Below are 19,114 nucleotides of genomic sequence, written 5' to 3'. Positions count from 1 at the left end.
TGTAACCCTGCTTTTCTTTTCCCCATTGACTCATTCAAGGAACAGAAGGCAAAAGAAGAAGAAAAGGAAGAAAAAGAGGAAAACAAATCTGAACCTGAAAAAGCCGAGTATGTGTCATTTCTGTGTACTTTCATTTGTTTCTGTAAGTCTCTTTGACTTGTACTCCCTCTTCAGGAGATAGAATGGAGAGTCGCGTGCTATGTGATGACGTCTGTCATCTCAGTGGAGAGACTCAGGTGCAAGGACCTCAGTCCCCCGGCGGGGAGAAGTGTAGATGCCTCCGGGGGCTGCCCTTCCAGTCTCTTTCTCCTTGTTCCCTGAGGATTCTGTGTGTGCGTGTTTCTCTCAGCAGAACAGACTCCAGTGATTCCAGATGATGCTCTCCATGGGGTGACTGCAGCTGCAGTCCTGTGTTTAAAATCATGCATGTATTTCTGTCCTTGCAGAGAAGGGAAAGACAAACGCCATTTTGAACGCCATTGCATAGAATCCTTGAGGCCTGGTGTTCCTCAAAGTATAGTCCCAGGGCCACATTCATAAAAACTGCCTGGAGAGTTTGTTAAAAACACAGATTCCTTGCCCCCTACCCCCCACCCCAAGATTCTGCTTCAGCAGGTCTGGTGTGGGGCCCAGGAATCTTCATTCTTACTAACACTCCTGGTGTTATGGAGCACAGTTATAAATGCAGAATAAGAAATAAAAAGCTGGATATGAAGCAATGAAAACCTATAATTTCCTCCATAACCCTGGCTTTCTGTTATTAATCAAAACCTACACCTTTCCCCAAGTTTAAATAGTTTTATATACATATTTTTAAAAATTCAGGAAATCAGGGGCTGGCCCTGTGGCCGAGTGGTTAAGTTCGCGCGCTCCGCAGCAGGCGGCCCAGTGTTTCGTTAGTTCGAATCCTGGGCGCGGGCATGGCACTGCTCATCAGACCACGCTGAGGCAGCGTCCCACATGCCACAACTAGAAGAACCCACAACGAAGAATACACAACTATGTACCGGGGGGCTTTGGGGAGAAAAAGGAAAAAATAAAATCTTTAAAAAAAAACAAAAAATTCAGGAAATCAAATTTTTAAGTGTGTGTAGTGCCACTATTCTCACATAGCATTATATTTTCCTCCTCTGTTCTATTGTTTACTTTGGCCTGTTTTCATTGTCTGTTCTTTACAGTCAGCACTATTTATTGTCACAGATCTTACAGTGTTGGATTAGTTGTAAAAATGGCCACGTAAATAACTATTATGGTGAAATGTAGACATGTGCAACAGGACACGGTAGTCATTTCATTGGCAATTCTTTATTGTTAAAAATATGAGTAGATATACTTCATATAGGTTAAGGTTAAGCATTGGTTTTGTATATGTGGGTTATATATATTCAACTACACATAGAAATAAATACACTTTCATGAAGGATTGGCATTTTGCACCTAAAGGGGTTTTTGGTGTTAAATTTCAGTGCTTGTGATTCAATTATTGTCTGCAAAATTAATATATTGACAGCCTTTAAATGTGTGAACAACCAATGCATATGCCTCTGATTTTGAGTCCTAATGGCTAGTCAGTGTTAAAGATTGAACATTAAAATCATAATTTGAAATAAAGTATGTTGGAAAGCCACAGCAAAAAAATATCTTCAGAGCCAGCCCTGTTGGCCTAGCGGTTAAAGTTTGACACACGCCGCTTCGGTGGCCTGGGGTCGGTTCCCGGGTATGGAACCACACCACTCATCTGTCAGTTGCCATGCCGTGGCAACGGCTCACAAAGAAGAACTAGAAGGACTCACAACTAAAATCTACAACTATGTACTGGGGCTTTGGGGAGGGGAGAAAAAGAGAGGAAGATTGGCAACAACTGTTAGCTCAGGGCAAATCTTTCCCAGCAAAACATAAAAGAATAAAATGTCTTCATTTTTTCTCTTTTTAGTTAAATGTTTGATTGTGCAATTGGAAGGGAATGTGCTATGTATACATATATAGACACTTCAAGCCTGTAAAATGCCCTTTAGATTTGAATTTCACAGAATTACCATCTACAGGTGCTCTGATAAGCAAGAAATCCTACCCCTAATTCTAAAATTCTAAATATTATACTTTATTGGGAGAGAAACTGGTTTTCAAAAATGATACTATGATTTAAATATTTGTTCATTTGTATATTTTGGCACAAAGCCTGTTCAGTTCTTTAGTTTCTGGATGGCTTATATTTCATTCGTGTTCATAGGGGAGAAGATGGAGAAAAAGAAGAAAAAGCCAAAGAAGACAAGGGTAAACAAAAGCTGAGGCAGCTCCACACACATCGATATGGAGAGCCGGAAGTTCCTGAGTCAGCATTCTGGAAGAAAATCATAGCGTATCAACAGAAACTTCTAGTAAGATGACTTACAATGAATATTGTTACTGATGTATTGTGAGACCATAAGAATTCAGGCTCAGTAAATATTCATTGACCTTCCGTCGGGTGGCAGTCAGGGAACGAAGCTAGTCCTACAAGTATGTTTTATTTGCCTGTCTTAGTGTGTTTATGTTTCCTATAAATGGCTTTGGTCCACCGCTCCCTATCCTTAAACCCATAATATCTGCATACGTTCACATTACCAGAAACCGTTTGATTTAGTGACCAATGGCGCACTGCAACCAGTGTCTTCCCACAAAGACTTTAGAGCAAGTCAATAAATATATTCTGACACTCCACTCTTTGCAGGACCCTGTGTGAGGCTCTGCAATAGGTTAAACCAAAACATGCTTTCTAGGGTGTAAGTAATTCAAATAGATGTTCCAAAATTGAGTCAGTCAGTATTTGTAGAACATTACCCTTTTAGTAAAAATCCAGCCATAAAAATATTAATGCAATGAGCCAATTTTCCATTGATAATAAGAAGGTCTGTTCAAAATCATTCTTTAAGTAGAAACAAGTTAAAAAAAAAAAAAAAAAGAGAGAGTGAAGAGAGAGAAGGTAGTTCTTTATGTAGTGTCCTATACATTTTCCAGAAATGCTCCCCAGATTAGTAGAATACATATTAATATTTGGAAAACAGAGAAAGAAGGTGTAGTTCTCTATCTCTATTCATATTCATACAGGACAGAATTCTTAAAAATTTTGTTTGAAAAACCTTTTATATATGTGTCTAAATATTATAATAATTTTTAAAGCAGGAAAAGATTGGGAGATAAATGTGTAGAATAAACCTACAAGAGATACTGACCAATAGCATCAGACCTAGAAATTAAGAACAACACTCCTCATAATAAAGCCATTTGAAAGGCAGAGGCATATTTAGTGTTTTACAGCCTTTGTGAAATCAAAAATAGCCCATTAAGAAACCCAGTGTACTGTAGGATTTCGCCTATAAGGGAAGTGGATTGATCTCAGTAATTATATATTCTAACTGCTTATGCATAAATATATATATTACATATTTTTATGTAATTTATGCACATATATATTTTAATTAATAGTTTTAACTGTTTTCTTAACCCATCTTGTATTTTCCCTATATTGTTTAATACGAAGTACACTGAGCATAAACGTTTTCTAGAGAGCTCTGGATAATCACTCATTTGATGTGTTGTCATAGTTGCCATGGCTGCAGATGTAGTATAGATGGTATAGGGCATGAGGTTGAATGTGCTCCACAGTAACTTGCAGTAGCCCCAGTGAATTACATTTAACTACAGTTTATGTAGAATAGGTTTAAGTACAGTTGTAAAAGCAAGTAATTGAGGTTTTCTTCCATCTCCCTGTCTCAAGGGTCAGTGTTCTCTTATGTCTGTACAGTTCCTATTTTTCTGCTTCTCTTTGCAGTATGACTTGCTCTGCTCACCAGTTTGCATGCACAAGACTAATCATGGCCACATCAGACCACCACAGGCCCTTTGTCCCCCAAGTCTTTGTGACCTCCCAGCTCAGATAACCAGGGTAACTAACTCAGCCTCTATGACTTAGTTCCACCTTCCAAGAAGAACCAATGTGATTGACCCAGTTTGGTATGGTGGCCAGCCTTGGTCCAGTAAGCTGTGGCAGTGAAGGCAGGGTCACGTGTGGGGAAATGAAATGGGATGTGTATACAGAGAGAGAGAATGAGATGTGTTGTTATTTTGAGATGGCCTTATGACGCTAAAGCCCCTGGCATATCAAGTTGGATACCTTATAGACGTCTCCCACTTAATATGAAAACAAACACTTGGTATCTCCTGGAGCCGTTTTCCTTAAACCCACCTCTCCTCTAGGTTTTGTGGGGTTTTTTTCTCAGTTCAATAAATGGCACCAACCATTTACTTAGTTGCTCACACCCACAAATCCAGAATGGATCCTCTCTGAATCCTCTCTTTCTTTCCCACCTCAAATACAATCCAACAATAATTCTCCACAGCTCTGTCTTCCAAATATATCCACAGTCTGCCCATTTCTTACCATCTCCACAGCTACCCCGTGGTCCAAGCCACCACCATCAATACTATCTCTTCCCCCCCTCCTGGAATAACTTTCTAACTGGTCCCTTGGCTTCCTCTCTTGCCTCCTGTCTATTTCCACATGATAGCTGGAATAATCTTTCCAAATCATCTGATTGCATCAAGCCCTCTTCAGATCCTCCAATAGCTTGCCATCCTACCCAGAATAAAATAATAATTCCAATTATAATAACAAGATTAATAACTAACTTTCCCTGTATTAACTTATCCAATCTTCATAGCAAATTTAGGTTCTGTCATATCCCCACTTTACACATGAGAAAAATGATGCTACAAGAGTGATTGAGTTGCTTGTCCACATCCGTCGGTGAGGAAGTAGCCCCAGAGATCATCAGCTGAACCTCTGCATCCTAAGGGACAATGCAGACTTATCAGAGGCCTACAAAACTCTCTCCCCAGGTCACCTCTCTGACCTCATTCCCTCCTCTTTCCCCTCTTCTCACTGTGCTTCCTTCTCACTACTCCTCAAACACACCAACATCACTCTGAACTCAGGATCTTTGCCTGCCATGCTCTCTCTGTCTGACATACCCTCCCACAGTCGTTTGCTTGACTTGCTCCTCTATGGCATTCAGGCCTCTGCTCAAATGTCGTCTCCTAGAATAGGCCTTCCCTGACCACCTGTCTAAAATAACACCCCCATTGCCTAAGCCCTTAACCTCATGGCTTTTTCTTCACAGCATTTAGCATTCCCTGAAATTATGTTTTTGATCTGTGAGTGTGCTTCTTTATTATCTGTCTCCTCCATGGTGGCCCAAATTTTCTCATTCACTATAACGTCTACAGCACCAAGAATGGTACTTGATATGTGGTAGGCTCTCAAGAAATAGATTTGGGTAGGGGCCGGCCCCATGGCCCACTGGTTAAGTTTGTGCTTTCCACTTTGGCAGCCCAGGGTTCTCTGGTTCAGATCCTGGATGCGGACCTACACACTGCTCATCAAGCCATGCTGTGGTGGCATCCCACATGGAAGAACTAGAATGACTTACAGCTAGTTTGTGCCACTATGTACTGGGGCTCTGGGGAGGAAACAATAAAAATGGAGGAAGATTGGCAACAGATGTTAGCTCAGGACCAATCTTCCTCACCAAGAAATAGTTTTGGGTAAATAAATGAATGCTTTATTTAAATTGCCTGCAAATTTCAAGTCTCGATTCAGTGACCTTCTAATAATCTTTTTCGTCTTCAGAACTATTTTGCTCGCAACTTCTACAACATGAGAATGTTGGCCTTATTTGTCGCATTTGCAATCAATTTCATCTTGCTCTTTTATAAGGTATGTATGTCTTAGTCTTTTAATAACCATTATGAAGCCACAAATAGACTGAATTGAATGAAGAGGCTTCACAGATCCACTAGTGAGCACATGTAAATTTCTTCTAAAGTATATTTTGATGAAAGAGAAAACCTCAGGCTTGGGCGCATCACTGAGCGTCGAGTAGGGCAGGCATAGATCTGTTCCTCTGAACCAAGCAGAAGTGCCTCAGCTGAAGAGTGTTTGATTCTGCAGAAGAGTCACCCACAGTATTCCTCCCCTAATTTGGCTGAATGTCTCACCTGTTACTATGTGTGGGCATGGCATCCCTGTATGACATTAAATTCTTTTGATAACTGAGAAGGCAGCTTAGCCATCTCATTTTTTCCTGCATGCATTGGAACCCTCATAACTCTTGGTTAGATTAGAAGGAATTTAAAAAATGGGTTCATTATTTGCCATTGGCTTTGAAAAGCTATCTTTTTAGCCTTTGCTTTTAGTCCTTTCATTGTACAGTGGTTTCACATCAAGCTATTTGCTGATAAGGCTGAGTTTCCTTCTGTTGTTTCTTGTTTACACTGATATCTTAGAGGAAATGAACTGACCATACTTTCAATGGTTTGAATCAGGTCTCCACTTCTTCTGTGGTTGAAGGAAAGGAGCTCCCCATTCGCAGTTCAAGTGAAAATGCCAAAGTTAGCAGCCTGGAGAGCAGCTCGCCTCGAATCATTGCAGTTCACTATGTTCTGGAGGAGAGCAGTGGCTACATGGAGCCCACGTTGCGTATCTTAGCCATTCTCCACACCGTCATTTCTTTCTTCTGCATCATAGGATACTACTGCTTGAAAGTAAGATAGTAAGGCACCAAGGTACCTGTGTGTGTCTGTGTGTGTGCATGTCTGCTGCAGGTTGCACTTCTGGGGAAGCAGATTCTGAGATGAAAATTACAGGCACAAAGTTTATTAGGGAATGTTCTATGAATCACCACCAGTAGGGCAACGGGAAGAAGGAGGTGGAACAGAGGGAAGAGTGGGGCTACAGTGCAGATGCAATACAGCACAGTCACAGGCCTCAGTCTCTGAAGTGGGGCTGCCCGCTCAGGGTTGTCCTGGGCTGGGGCATTGGAACCTGACCTTAGAGCTCCGTGTTGACCAGCCATTGGCTGCAGTCTGCCCTGGGAAGGGGATGTGGCCTTGGGCTGTCTTAGGTGGCTTTCTTTCACATTATTGGTAATTATACACATAATGGCCAATTTCCTCTATAACTTGACCCCACAAAGGTGACCAACCCCTATGTCTCCTAGCAATGCTCCAATGGATTAGGAATTATAGAAATACATCGTATCAAACCTATGAATCATTTTGATTGTTCTGTTATTAGGTACATATGTTGCCATCCTTGGCAGAAATGCTTCACAGTTTGTCACACTTCACCCAGAAAATAGTACAGCTCTATCCTTAGAGCCCTACCAAAGGATTAATATAATCTGGTGCATAGAACGTAAGATAGTCTCTCTGAGTGCTCAGAGCTCCCCATTACCTTTGCAAATGTCTTTATCTTTACCTAGAAAGACACTGTTCACTGTAATGCCCTATTTCACTGTCCCCTGCCTCTGATTGTGAAACTTGCAGAAGACTTTTGAAAAACCAGGGCCCAGGGTACCAGACTAGACTGTAAAGTTTTCTTCAGAAACTCCTCTCCCAACCTTTTCTTCCCTTGTTTTATGAGGGGGAATATTCTCCGATACTTCCAGAATATCTGCCTCTTTCTTGTATCTGTGCCTTGTATAAACTTTGTTCATATGAAAAGAGAATTGATACGTTCTGGAAATATTCTGGCAAACTGACGAAGATTTTTGCTGATGTTGAAATTAAAATTTATTTCAAAATAGCATGTGGGCATGCTGAGCATGGAATTATTAAAGAGATTTCTCAAATAAAACTGCATTTTTTTTAGAAGCATGCATTTTGGAACATTAGTAACATTGCTATATTTTATTGCCTACATTAGTGTTGCTATATATATGTATATATGTATAAAATATGCAAAAGAAAAAATTTTGCATAATCTTTTTAATACTTAAAAGTGATTTTATTAGTACAATTATCTATGAACTTCTATGTGTTTAAAAACGTATGCGTATATATATAATATCTATTCTGTCTTCTGTTTTTCCAAAACCTCTAGATCTTCTTTCTGCCTAAATATAGCCGATTTATTTTCACTCAATTTTTACCTTCCTGGAAGTAACATGGGAAATATTTCTTTCCAAAAGCTGTTTTATAAAGATAACGACCACAGGAGATGCCAGTAAATCTAAGCTAATTTTAACATGTTTATTTTTCCCATGTAGGTCCCATTGGTTATTTTTAAGCGAGAAAAGGAAGTAGCTCGAAAATTGGAATTCGATGGGCTGTATATTACAGAACAGCCTTCTGAAGATGATATTAAAGGCCAGTGGGATAGACTGGTAATCAACACACAGTGAGTAAAGAATTATATGGGACATTTCTGTGCTCAAAAACTTAAAGACATAAAATACTTTACTGGAGTTTCTGCAGATTTGTCAAAAGTTTAAGAGAGGTGAATAATAGTTATATATTCCGCCAAGAAAATCAAAAGACTAAGCACCATCAGCTTCTTAATGGATGCCATCAATTTTTGCCCTCTGTGTTTCGAATTCCTTCATCAAAGATGGCTTTGAGTCCATTTCCACAGCACTGATGGAACTTCACATCCATTACTCAGTGCTCAGGGAAGTGTGTAGCTGGAGCTACGTAACCTACAGGGCAGGGTTATCTCATCCGAAAGCGCAGACGAAGCGAAGATTATTCATTAAGGAAAGAGTTGTAGCATTAAAGGCAAAAATATTGAATTTCACACTTTTAATATTTCTAAGTTGTTAACTTTTAGTTGATATCATCAAGCAGCCTAGCATACAACTAGCTAAGCATTATGGCATGTGAAATATGACACAGGAAAACAAATACTTTTTCTAGACACTAATCATTTTGCCTTGTGGCATCAAGATCCAAACCTCTAGCTGCTGTTTCAGGTATAAATCCATCACAAAAGTATAATTTCTACTATAGAAAGTATTGGTGATACAATATTTTTTGAGTAGTTTGTGCTTCTCAAGAGTGTAATATCTTTTCTTAATTGTGATTAGTTCTGCTTCTTCTTAAAAAGTTATTATTTCTGGTAGGTTCTGAGTTTTCAACTGGGAATGTTTTATTTGTGAATTGTAAATCTTTCCTCTAAATGCTCAATGTTTTGTTTAGCAACTCTAGCTATTGGTACTAAATCTAATCAAGTCTTTCCCTTTCAGTGAATCCTCCATTAGTCAGAGTGGCAGAGTCCTGTTTTTAGTACTGTGCTCAAAGTGTCCCTGAGGATAACTAGCGGGAATGAGATTTTTTTACTTCATAGGGAAAACAATGACAGATATTTTTTAGATACTTTAATTTTTAAAGATAATTGACAAAGAAATGTATGTATTGACACATTTTAAGTAAACAAAAAATATAAGGACTACTTATTAATAAATATTCTCATTTTCTTCTCCATAAAAATATTAGTTCGTAGTCTTTTTGTGATTTATATATTTATATATTGAGATTTAAAATAATATTTAATATACTCATGATGTAGAAAAATTATGAGATGTGATGGGAAACAAATTCATTGTAATTTTTGTGAATGGAAGAATACATGTTTACTTATTATTTTAAGTATTTTGTATATTCCAAACAATATATTGTTATTTTTCATTTTTAAAAATGATAGTGTTTTACTTCTGTGCTTTCATATCTTTTAGGTCATTCCCCAACAACTACTGGGACAAATTTGTTAAAAGAAAGGTAATACTTCTTAGAAGGAATAAAGTCTCTATTTTTTTCCTAAAGTACAATTCAGTTTTGAATTTGATGTGGCTCATATGTAGAATGAGATACTGATATATGCTCTATCTGCCATTTCAAACTGGAATAGAATTGAATATGAATTTCAAAAATTGCTCGTAAGAAATCCATACTCTGCAACCACGAAATAAACAGGCATTCCTTCATCCACCCTTTCTCTGACCCAGGTGAATAAACAGTGCTCAGTCTGCACATTAACAAGAATTGGTAAGAATTTTCTCTGAGGTCGTTTGGGTAACCTAAATTAGTGGGCGGCCATTTTCTGGTAAGACAGCTGATAAGTCACCAGGGGCATCCTCCTTTACACTTAAGAAGTAAAGTTTTTGCACGACAACAAAGGACTGAATTTTGTTTACCTTCTATAACTTGAAAGATCTTTTCATAAAGTCTTGTCCTGATGCAGACTGCATCAGAGGGTGGTAGAAAGAACACTGAAATGGATTCAGCTATGGGCTGTGAGGCCTACGAAAGCTCGGCATGTGAGAGCTGAGGGTTATCTCTGCCCTGCCTTCCACACAGGATTTCCATGTAGATCAGGTTTTTTTTAAATGAAATCTCAACACAAATAACCAATAACCACTCTATAGATAGGAGAAATAAGATGAGTTTTACTTGAGCCAGAGTCAGGATTATAACCTGGGAAGGCCTTTTCTAGAAAGGAAGAAAGCATTTGGAGAAGCATGGTTTTCAGTACAGTCTTATATCTTTTTGGAACAAAGAACATACATTCAGAGAACATACACTCAGGATACATTTTCATCAAAGTTTCAAAGAGGTATTTAGTTGCACGTTAGCAGGTCAGTGTGACCCAGATGTCGGGAAAGGGACTAATAGGCTGTTACCCATAGGGCGTAGGAGCAGAAGTACACATTCTTATCTTAAGAGAGAGCATTCTTTACTTTAATGGTTAAAGGCGATGGGCAGTGTGTGTTTGGCCATAAATCAGGCCTCTTTAGTTCAAGCCAACCAGTTTTGAACCCAAATACCTCAATATGTAAAAATCTCGTCAGAAATAATGTATGGAACAGTACTTGTAAACAGTAAAATGCTATAATCCTTATTTTCTAGCTGCTACTTATTCCTTGAACCCCCTAAGTGCCAAACTGACTCAACTCACCCCTGTTCCATGTGCAGACAGTGCGGAGCAAATGGCTGACGTTCCTGCCCAACAAGGTGCTCTTTTCCCTTTGATTCCGCCAGCTCAGCACTACTCTGAGTGCTTGGCGACTAGCAGCCACACACTGTTTGTTCCCAATCTGAGGGGACACATGGAGCTTGCACCGAGAATTTAAATCAAGTACATCATGAAGCGCATGGCCTTTTTTCTGAAGTAACAAGACTTTCTAGTTGAAGAGAGCAGTGTGTTTGTTGATTTTTGTTTTGTGTAAGTGTTTTGTCTCCTGACTTGGCCTTCTGAGTCGCATTGTACTGCTGCATGTGAGGGCATCCAAATTAGGCAAAAGCTTTGAAAGAACAGTTTTTAAATAGCTAATGTGACTATTTTATTCTTACTATTTAACACAATAAAGAAGCTTCTAAATTATCAAAGCGAGAATTTCTATGAAGGAAACTCTGTATTTAGAGTCAAAGAAATAGATAAATTGTAATTGCAGCCAAGACTCTTGATAGCATTCCTACTCTCGTGCCCAATTTGTTCCCCAGGGAATGGGGGTGAGGATACAATCCATAGGGAACTCCCGCTCAGATCAGCCCAGCCCGTTTGTAGTGCAGTGAGAATAAGGCAAAACAAATTGTTTTACTTAACCAAAATAATGTATATTTATAGGCTTTTTAAGTACCGTTGCTCTTTTATGTTTTCTTTTCATTTACCTGATTCAGATTATATATTCAGAAAAGGCCAATTTTTATTTCTGCCAATCCTTTCTTTCTTTCTTTCTATTTATATGTCTTTCCTTCATCCATTCTAATCTTTTACTTTAACATCCCACTTCTCCTTTTCTCTCACTCTCATTTCCTTTGTTTCTTCTGTATTCCTGTTCTTTGCTTACCTCCCCTCTTTTCACCTTTCTCCTTGTGCTTTTGCTTCGTTACTTTTCCTGTTCACTCCATTTCCATCGTTCTGTGGACTCTCATGGTATGTAGACTGTGGGCTGAGGGTCGCCCTATCAGAGTCCAACGTACTGAGCTCAAGGGTGAGCTGGGAGCCCCCGTCTAAGCACTGATGTAAAAACATGACACATGGGCAAAGCCAGGCCAATGTGGCAGCAGGAGAGGGGCAAGGAAGCCAAAGGGGGTTGCTAAGAAGTGACTCCAGTGGTGGACAAGGAAGCTACACTGATAAGAATTACGCTGAGGACCTGAGGATGGTGAGAGGGTTCCAGGTCCAGGTGTTATTGAAGAATTGCTGGAGTCAGGAAAGTTGAATGGTTGAGTGGAGACGACAAGGGGATGCCGTCACGGTGGTGGCCAGCCCAGTGGCCTGCAATGGTCTGTGCAGAAGATCTTTGCTGGGAGTCAGGAGCTGCCTACATGCTTCCTCACCCAATCTCACTTGCCTAGCTTGGCAACCTTGGCATGTTACATTTTCTAAGACACAGTTTCTTTATCTGCAGAATAGGACGCTAATAACACAAACCTTACATGTTGTAATAGTCACATGAGGGAAAACAAGTCAGGGTTCTTAGCGTAATTCTTGGCACAAAGTATGAATTTGGTGGAAGTTACTTTCATTCCATTTTCTCCCACTTCTTTACCCGTTGAGTTCAGCCCATCCTCCTTCTATCACGTGCCTCCCTCTCTTCAATAAGAAATCTTGTTCCTCAGATAGGCATTACTTGAAATGCTGTAAGTTTGCTTAGACCTTAAGTGGTATAAATCACAGAAAATGAGCCATGAACTAGAATTTTAAGTGAACTCGAAAATAAGACAAACACATGCTAAGTACGAAAATAATTAGATATTTGAGGCCAGCTCGGTGGCATGGTAGTTAAGTTCGTGTTCTCCACATCAGCGGCCCAGGGTTCACGGGTTCAGATCCCGAGTGCAGACCTGCACACCCCCATCAAGCCATGCTGTCGTGGCATCCCACATACAAAATAGAGGAAGACTGGCACAGATGTTAGCTCATGGACAATCTTCCTCAAGCAAAAGGAAGAAGATTGGCAATGATGTTAGCTCAGGGCCAATCTTCCGCACCAAAAAAAAAAAATAATAGTAATAGTTAGAGGTTTGTGTGCACGTGTATAGATAAGGCTACTTAGTGGTTGAGGCCAGCAAAATGTTTTTGTTTCCTGCCTCCAGGTTATGGATAAATATGGAGAGTTCTATGGCCGAGATAGAATCAGTGAGTTACTTGGCATGGACAAAGCTGCTCTGGACTTTAGCGACGCCAGGGAAAAGAAGAAGCCAAAGAAAGACAGCTCCCTGTCGGCCGTGTGAGTGTTACTTTTGCTCTCTCCTATAGGTCCAGGTTGAAAGAAGAGAAAATTAATACATTCCTGAACTTGCTCGTGCATTGGTTTCCTTTGCTTCAGTGTCAGAGGAAGAGAGAGATGAGAGAAACAGAGGATGCATATAAAGTCTACTTTTAAATTTCTCAGTATTTTGTGCTCTGGCATGATTAGGTTTTTTTCTATTAACTTTTGAAGGTGGCTTTTTCCTTATTTGCATTAAGCAATAAAAAATAAAGAAGACTTATGTTCTTAATTTAATTTGCCTTTCCTATCCTTAAATGCCATTTAAGTCAAAATAAAACATATGCAAAAGTGCAGTACATGACTATGTTTTCTGATGCTTCCTGTTGAAAAGAAGTTTATTTTCGTATGTTTTGGAAAAAGGAAGTATGTATCCCTTTTATTAAAAATATTCAAAGGTCATATCCTTTTATTACAATTATTGTATTTTCTTTAAATAGCAAAGACTTCATATGTCAGAAATACTATGCAGGCATACTATTACTTGGAAAGTTTACTTTAAAATGGGGTACTTTTTAATATAGTGCTTGCATGGGAGAATGCATTATGATATAACTAGGAGGGTGTAAACCAGTTGAATTGGATTCACCTGAGACTGAATTTTACACACACCCGTATATGTATAGTGTGAGTATGTGTACATACATATGTATCTATTTTGAAAATTTAATGAACTGTAATTCTGGAATAAATGTAAAGCATACATGCTTTAAAAATATAATTTCTTGTCATAACCGCTTAAAAAATTTTAGCAGAAACATAATAGTTACCTTCCATTAAAAACATGTCAGCCTTTCTTATCTGTGTATTTATCGTCTCAGTCCATTAGGGATGTGATGATTACTTTGAAAACATAAATATTTAAGATTCTGTAGAGCAGTGTTATTTTACCTTAGATCAATATTTTACTTAGCATTACAAAAAGTCTTTTGAGGGGCCAGCCCTGTGTCGTAGTGGTTAAGTTCATCATGCTCCACTTCGGCTGCCCGGGTTCATGGGTTCAGATCCCAGCACAGACCTCCCATTGGCCACCATGCTGTGGCAGTGACCCACATGGAATGTAGAGGAAGATTGGCACAGATGTTAGCTCAGGGAGAATCTTCCTCAAGCAAAAAGAGGAAGATTGGCGACATATGTTAACTCAGGGCAAATCTTCCTCAGCAAGAAAAAAAAAGATATTTTGGCTTACCCATCTCATTGGTCATATATTTTTTATCTGTCTGAAAACTTGTTAGAGTTACTAGGGTCTATAAAAATAATGCGAACCCAGTTGAAAAGTAGTTAGATAAGCAAATATATGACAGAAATTGTGAATTTAGATCCAAAATATTTGTTGGATATTTTGAGAAAACAAGTGCGGTACATAAAGACTATGTCACTGTATATAAGATGAAGTACCATTGACAGTCCTTAGGAACGAAGGCCCTTATGTTAGAATATCATATAAAACAAGGACTGTGCTGTGAACGGTACTGAGTTTCCTAGTAACATTTTCAAGTTCCTGATGAGCAATGTAGAATTAAATAATTTTACTGAATTATACATTTTCAATGGTCATATTTGTGAGTCTAAAAAGTAATTTTGAAAAAATCAAAGAAAAGTTTAGGCTGTTTTCTTACTATGAACAAATAGTTTTAAATTAGTGGAATATTCCACTGTTTTACATAGTAAATGTTTGCAAGTTTGACCCCCAAGAAAGCACCAAGAAATCAATGTGGCATTTATTAATACCTTTAAATATAGATAATAAAAGTAGAAGCGTAAAGATCTAGTAGATGACATACAGTACTTGTAAAAATATTTACATGTAGTGTTCCTTTATTAAAGTGTTTAGAAAGATCAAATTTTAAAAGATATCTGGTTTCTATATGACTATCATCTTAATGTGAACACTTGAATATAAGGAAAATATATGTGTCTATGTGTGCATGCATTTATCTATCAATCAAACATATAGGATTTGGTATGTGCACATTTAAATAGATGGCCAGCTTGCCTCTTGGGGATAGAATGGCTGCCAGCATCCAGAAAGCCCACATGCGTCTTCATTTGTGTCTTCATGGAGTAAGAAGGGGAGCTCATATCTCAAAACCATCTAGCAAAGCTCCTCAGCTTCTGGCTTTTAGTCTACCAGTGAACCAAGCCCTGTGGCCAGGGGAGTGCTGTGCCCTGATTGGCCTAGATCAGCTGTGGCCCATCCCTGGAGGTGGGGTCAGCCCCATCCAAACAGCATCGCTGCCACTGTTGGTGAGAAAAAATATTGTACACTACAGAAAGGATATGCTGCTTAGTGATGTTGGTATCAGTGATGTATGGTAGGGATGGAAAATAATCATAAGAATAATTTTCTAAATCAAGTAAGAAATTACCATGGGAAATTCAGACATCCTGATATAAACCTTTATTTTACTTTAGATTGCTTTCATGGAAAATAATCATGCTCTCATTTAAATTACCCCATTGTTTTTTTTTTTCCCCTCCCTTCCTTTTTTATTTAAGAAAAATTTGGGGGCCGGCCCCGTGGCAGAGTGGTTAAGTTCGCGCGCTCTGCTTCGGTGGCCCAGGGTTTCACCAGTTTGCATCCTGGGCACGGACATGGCACTCTTCATCAGGCCTCTTTGGGGTGGCATCCCACATGCCACAACTAGAAGGACCCACAACTAAAATATACAACTATGTACTGGGAGATTCAGGGAAAAAAAGCACACACACAAAAAAAGATTGACAACAGTTGTTAGCTCAGGTGCCAATCTTTAAAAAAAAAAAAATTCTTTTTCTATTGAAACCCGTTGTAAATATTCATGGAACTTTAAAAAAATGCTCTTTAATAATAAAATTAATTATAGCTCAAAGACAATGTTGTTTCCTTAAAATAAAAAAATCCTAGGCTAGGGTGAATTAAACCTTAACTCCTGGGGGGAAAGTCTTCTGAGAAGTAAGCTTGGATCAGCAACTACCTATCCTAGCACTTATAATTTAAGATTGGCCTGATTAAAAGAAATGATTAAAGAAGTAATTAAAGACTAAAACAGTAAGTCTAGAGAAGCCCTTTTGAAAATAATAATAATTTTATATTATATTGTATTGTATCATATCCTGTCATATCAATTAATTGGAATATTGGAAAGGCTAAGAAAGTCATCATAATTTCTAACCCATAAATCAGTGGCATGTTCCGAAAAAATGAAAATTAAAAAGTATATTTTACTGTGGGTATTTTAATCTGCAAAGATCATGAATATTCATGCTAAGATTCATTTATTGGACCTATATTTATTGAAAGATATTCACTGTGTGAGATAATGTGCTTGGTGCTGGGGAGTTCACAGAAGAGTGAGCAAGGCATAAACACACACACCTACAAGCACAAAACAATGCGGAAGCCGTCATAAAGGAAGGTGTCTACGGAGTGCTATAGGAACTGAGGGGGAGGGTTAAATTCCGTCTTGCATTGAGAAGGGGAGGTTTCTGAAAATAAAAGGAAACAAAAACAAAATGAAAAGGCCCTTTCATTGGCAAAATCAGTAAGTTGTAAAATAGCTGTAGACATTAGGCAGGTTTTCGTTAGTTGAACTAAAAATTGTTCTGTTGGAATGCAATTACAAATGTATAATGAAAGTTAGTGAGGAAACTTATGGTACAGACCTGTTGGTTGATTTCATACAGTTTCCAGGAATAATTGTCACAAAAAAGTGAGTTTATATTTAATGTAGGAAAAGAAAAGGTGAAAAAGAAAGGACGATTCTTAAATAATAGAAAAGGAAGGTGGTGAAGTTCTGTTTTATTTTGTTTTCCAAGATCCCTCTCAAAAAGCGTGATAAAACTCTGGAATACATTGTCCAAGGGGGCTCTCAGCGCTTCCCTTGGCACCTGGACTAGAACTAATCTCCAGAGATGCTACCAGTCTCGTCCCATGTAAACCCTAAATGTTCGCATCACAAGGGAAAAAAAGTTTTTGAAACTATATGATGGATGTTAACTAAACTCATTATGGTAATCATTTCCCAATATATGTAATGCAATATATATATGCAAGTCAAGCCGTTATGCTGTAACCTTTCAACTTATACAGTGCAGTATGCTAGTTATATCTTTAAAAAACTGGGGGAAAAAACGAAAGTGAATGCCAGCAGGCTCTTGCAAGCCTATGAGTTTATGCTTAATATTCATATCTATAAACTTTTCCTTTTGTCTTTCCAGACTGAACTCTATTGATGTGAAGTATCAGATGTGGAAACTAGGAGTCGTTTTCACTGACAACGTAAGCCCGCTTCATTACCACAAAGTAAAATGCACTCTGATTACAGGAGTCTGTTGGGCTTCTGCAGATGGAAAGATGGTTATTGAAGAAAGTTATTCAAATATCAATTCAGTTAATACAGACTATGTCTGGGAAAGACGCATGGAAATATATGATTAATCAGCTCATCTCTCATTCCATTTCTTTCAATTGCTGAAAGACTAAAATGAAAATAAATTTACACCAGAAAAAGAAACTGAGACGCGAATTCATGTGTATTATCACTCAGATTTTAGATGAGCAATGGCATACTTCAAAATATTATAGATGTTAAAAAGAAAGTTTTAAATATGTTTAAAAAAAATTTTTAAGCATTAATTGTGATCAATTTAAGTTTCCCCCAAATTAAGTACGTTAAATTGTTGTGTTCTTTTTCTTGATTGATTCTTCTTTTTTCAAAGAGCCTAAGAGCTTATGAACTAAAAATGAGGCCCAAGTATATGCTCCAATTTAGTGAAAAAAATCACCCATTACTAAAAGCTACAGCTCTCAGAGCAGATAATCACATTTTACTACCCTGACTTACTCAATAGCTTAACATTTGTGATTCTTGGAATTTTCAGTTTGAATAATTGTTACTATCACTTATTTTGATGCTCCCATTGAGGCTGTGGGAAGGTGCTGGGAGAATCATGAAACTCGTTGAAAAGGTCAACTACACATTTTTTCTGTAGGATCTCAGCCCATCTCCTCATTGCTGCTTCATAATCCTCTCACCGTCCTCACGCGCCCTGCAGATAGGGTCACATGAACAGACCTGAAGGCTTAGCCCTAAACCTGCTGCTGCTCTTGCTCCTGTGCTTTCTCTCAGACGTCTCGTTTAGTCTCAAAATCTCACTCTGATTTTAGTACTGACTTTTATAGTGAATGTTAGTTCCATTCTCCTAAAGACCTATGACACCCCCAAAATTCTCCTACCTCTGTCCCCACCCCTGCCTCACCCAGCCATGGGCCCAGAACTCTTGGTCTCTTAGAGAACCCTTCTAAGAGCTCAAAATCAAATCTTGCAAATATTCTGTAGAATTGTCAACTGTTAATAAGGTGTCTTGCAGCTACTTTCTCATCTAATACTGGAAGCAACTCCCTGAATAAAAAGGAGGCCACCTCAACTCCAGTGTTGGTGTTTTCCATTCAAGTAGCCAGGCCATCGTGGCTTCTGTCTGCCAATGTCAATCCTCAGTGCCACAGGATTGCATAGCCCACTTTTGCCAGATGCAGCCTGTCTGTAATATTCACTTTGCTATGTAGTTTCCTTGTCAAGAATTTGGGCACAGACAGATCCTGGAGGAAGTCTGAAGAACCTTCTTCAGACATCTTTCTGATATGTTATGAGACATTCATCCACCTGCCGTTTCCTGGCTTCTGTTTGGCCAATCACCTCTCAATGTGTCTTCATTCTTCAAATTGCAGTTTCTCTCTGAAACAAAGCTAGAATTACCAGACGAAATAAAGGATTCTCAATTAAATTTAAATTTCAGACAACTAAACATATATATAATTTGTAGCATAAGTATATCCCAAATATTTCATGGGACATACTTATCTAAAAATGTATTTATTCTTTATGTGATGTTTCACTTTAACTGGGCAGTCTGTATTTTTCTTTGCTGAGTCTGGCTATCCAAGCACAGCACCAATGTACAGTCCACACATGTATCCCTGACTCTGCTTGTCACTTATGTACATCTCCTTACTCATCTTAGGCCCACAAACTTGTCCTTTTTCC

At 38.5% G+C, this 19,114-nt stretch overlaps 1 protein-coding gene across 7 annotated transcripts in view; it reads left to right on the top strand.

Moving 5' to 3' along the window:
* The window catches only part of RYR2 (ryanodine receptor 2), a 674,743-nt gene that overhangs the window by 635,606 nt on the left and 20,023 nt on the right, over nucleotides 1-19,114 (top strand). For 6 of the 7 annotated variants that reach the window (XM_070492185.1, XM_044758547.2, XM_070492181.1 and 3 more), the window contains 8 exons: nucleotides 40-107; nucleotides 2,231-2,378; nucleotides 5,669-5,755; nucleotides 6,364-6,582; nucleotides 8,088-8,218; nucleotides 9,552-9,594; nucleotides 12,916-13,049; nucleotides 17,289-17,349. In XM_070492185.1, coding sequence (XP_070348286.1) covers nucleotides 40-107; nucleotides 2,231-2,378; nucleotides 5,669-5,755; nucleotides 6,364-6,582; nucleotides 8,088-8,218; nucleotides 9,552-9,594; nucleotides 12,916-13,049; nucleotides 17,289-17,349 — 891 coding nt within the window. The remainder of the gene's footprint in view (nucleotides 1-39; nucleotides 108-2,230; nucleotides 2,379-5,668; nucleotides 5,756-6,363; nucleotides 6,583-8,087; nucleotides 8,219-9,551; nucleotides 9,595-12,915; nucleotides 13,050-17,288; nucleotides 17,350-19,114) is intronic. The other variant, XM_070492176.1, reaches the window with a different exon arrangement.

Source organism: Equus asinus, chromosome 2 (genome assembly GCF_041296235.1).
Source record: "Equus asinus isolate D_3611 breed Donkey chromosome 2, EquAss-T2T_v2, whole genome shotgun sequence".
NCBI classification, from domain to species: domain Eukaryota; kingdom Metazoa; phylum Chordata; class Mammalia; order Perissodactyla; family Equidae; genus Equus; species Equus asinus.
Note: the sequence above shows the minus strand (reverse complement) of the source record. Positions and strands in the feature narration are given on the sequence as shown.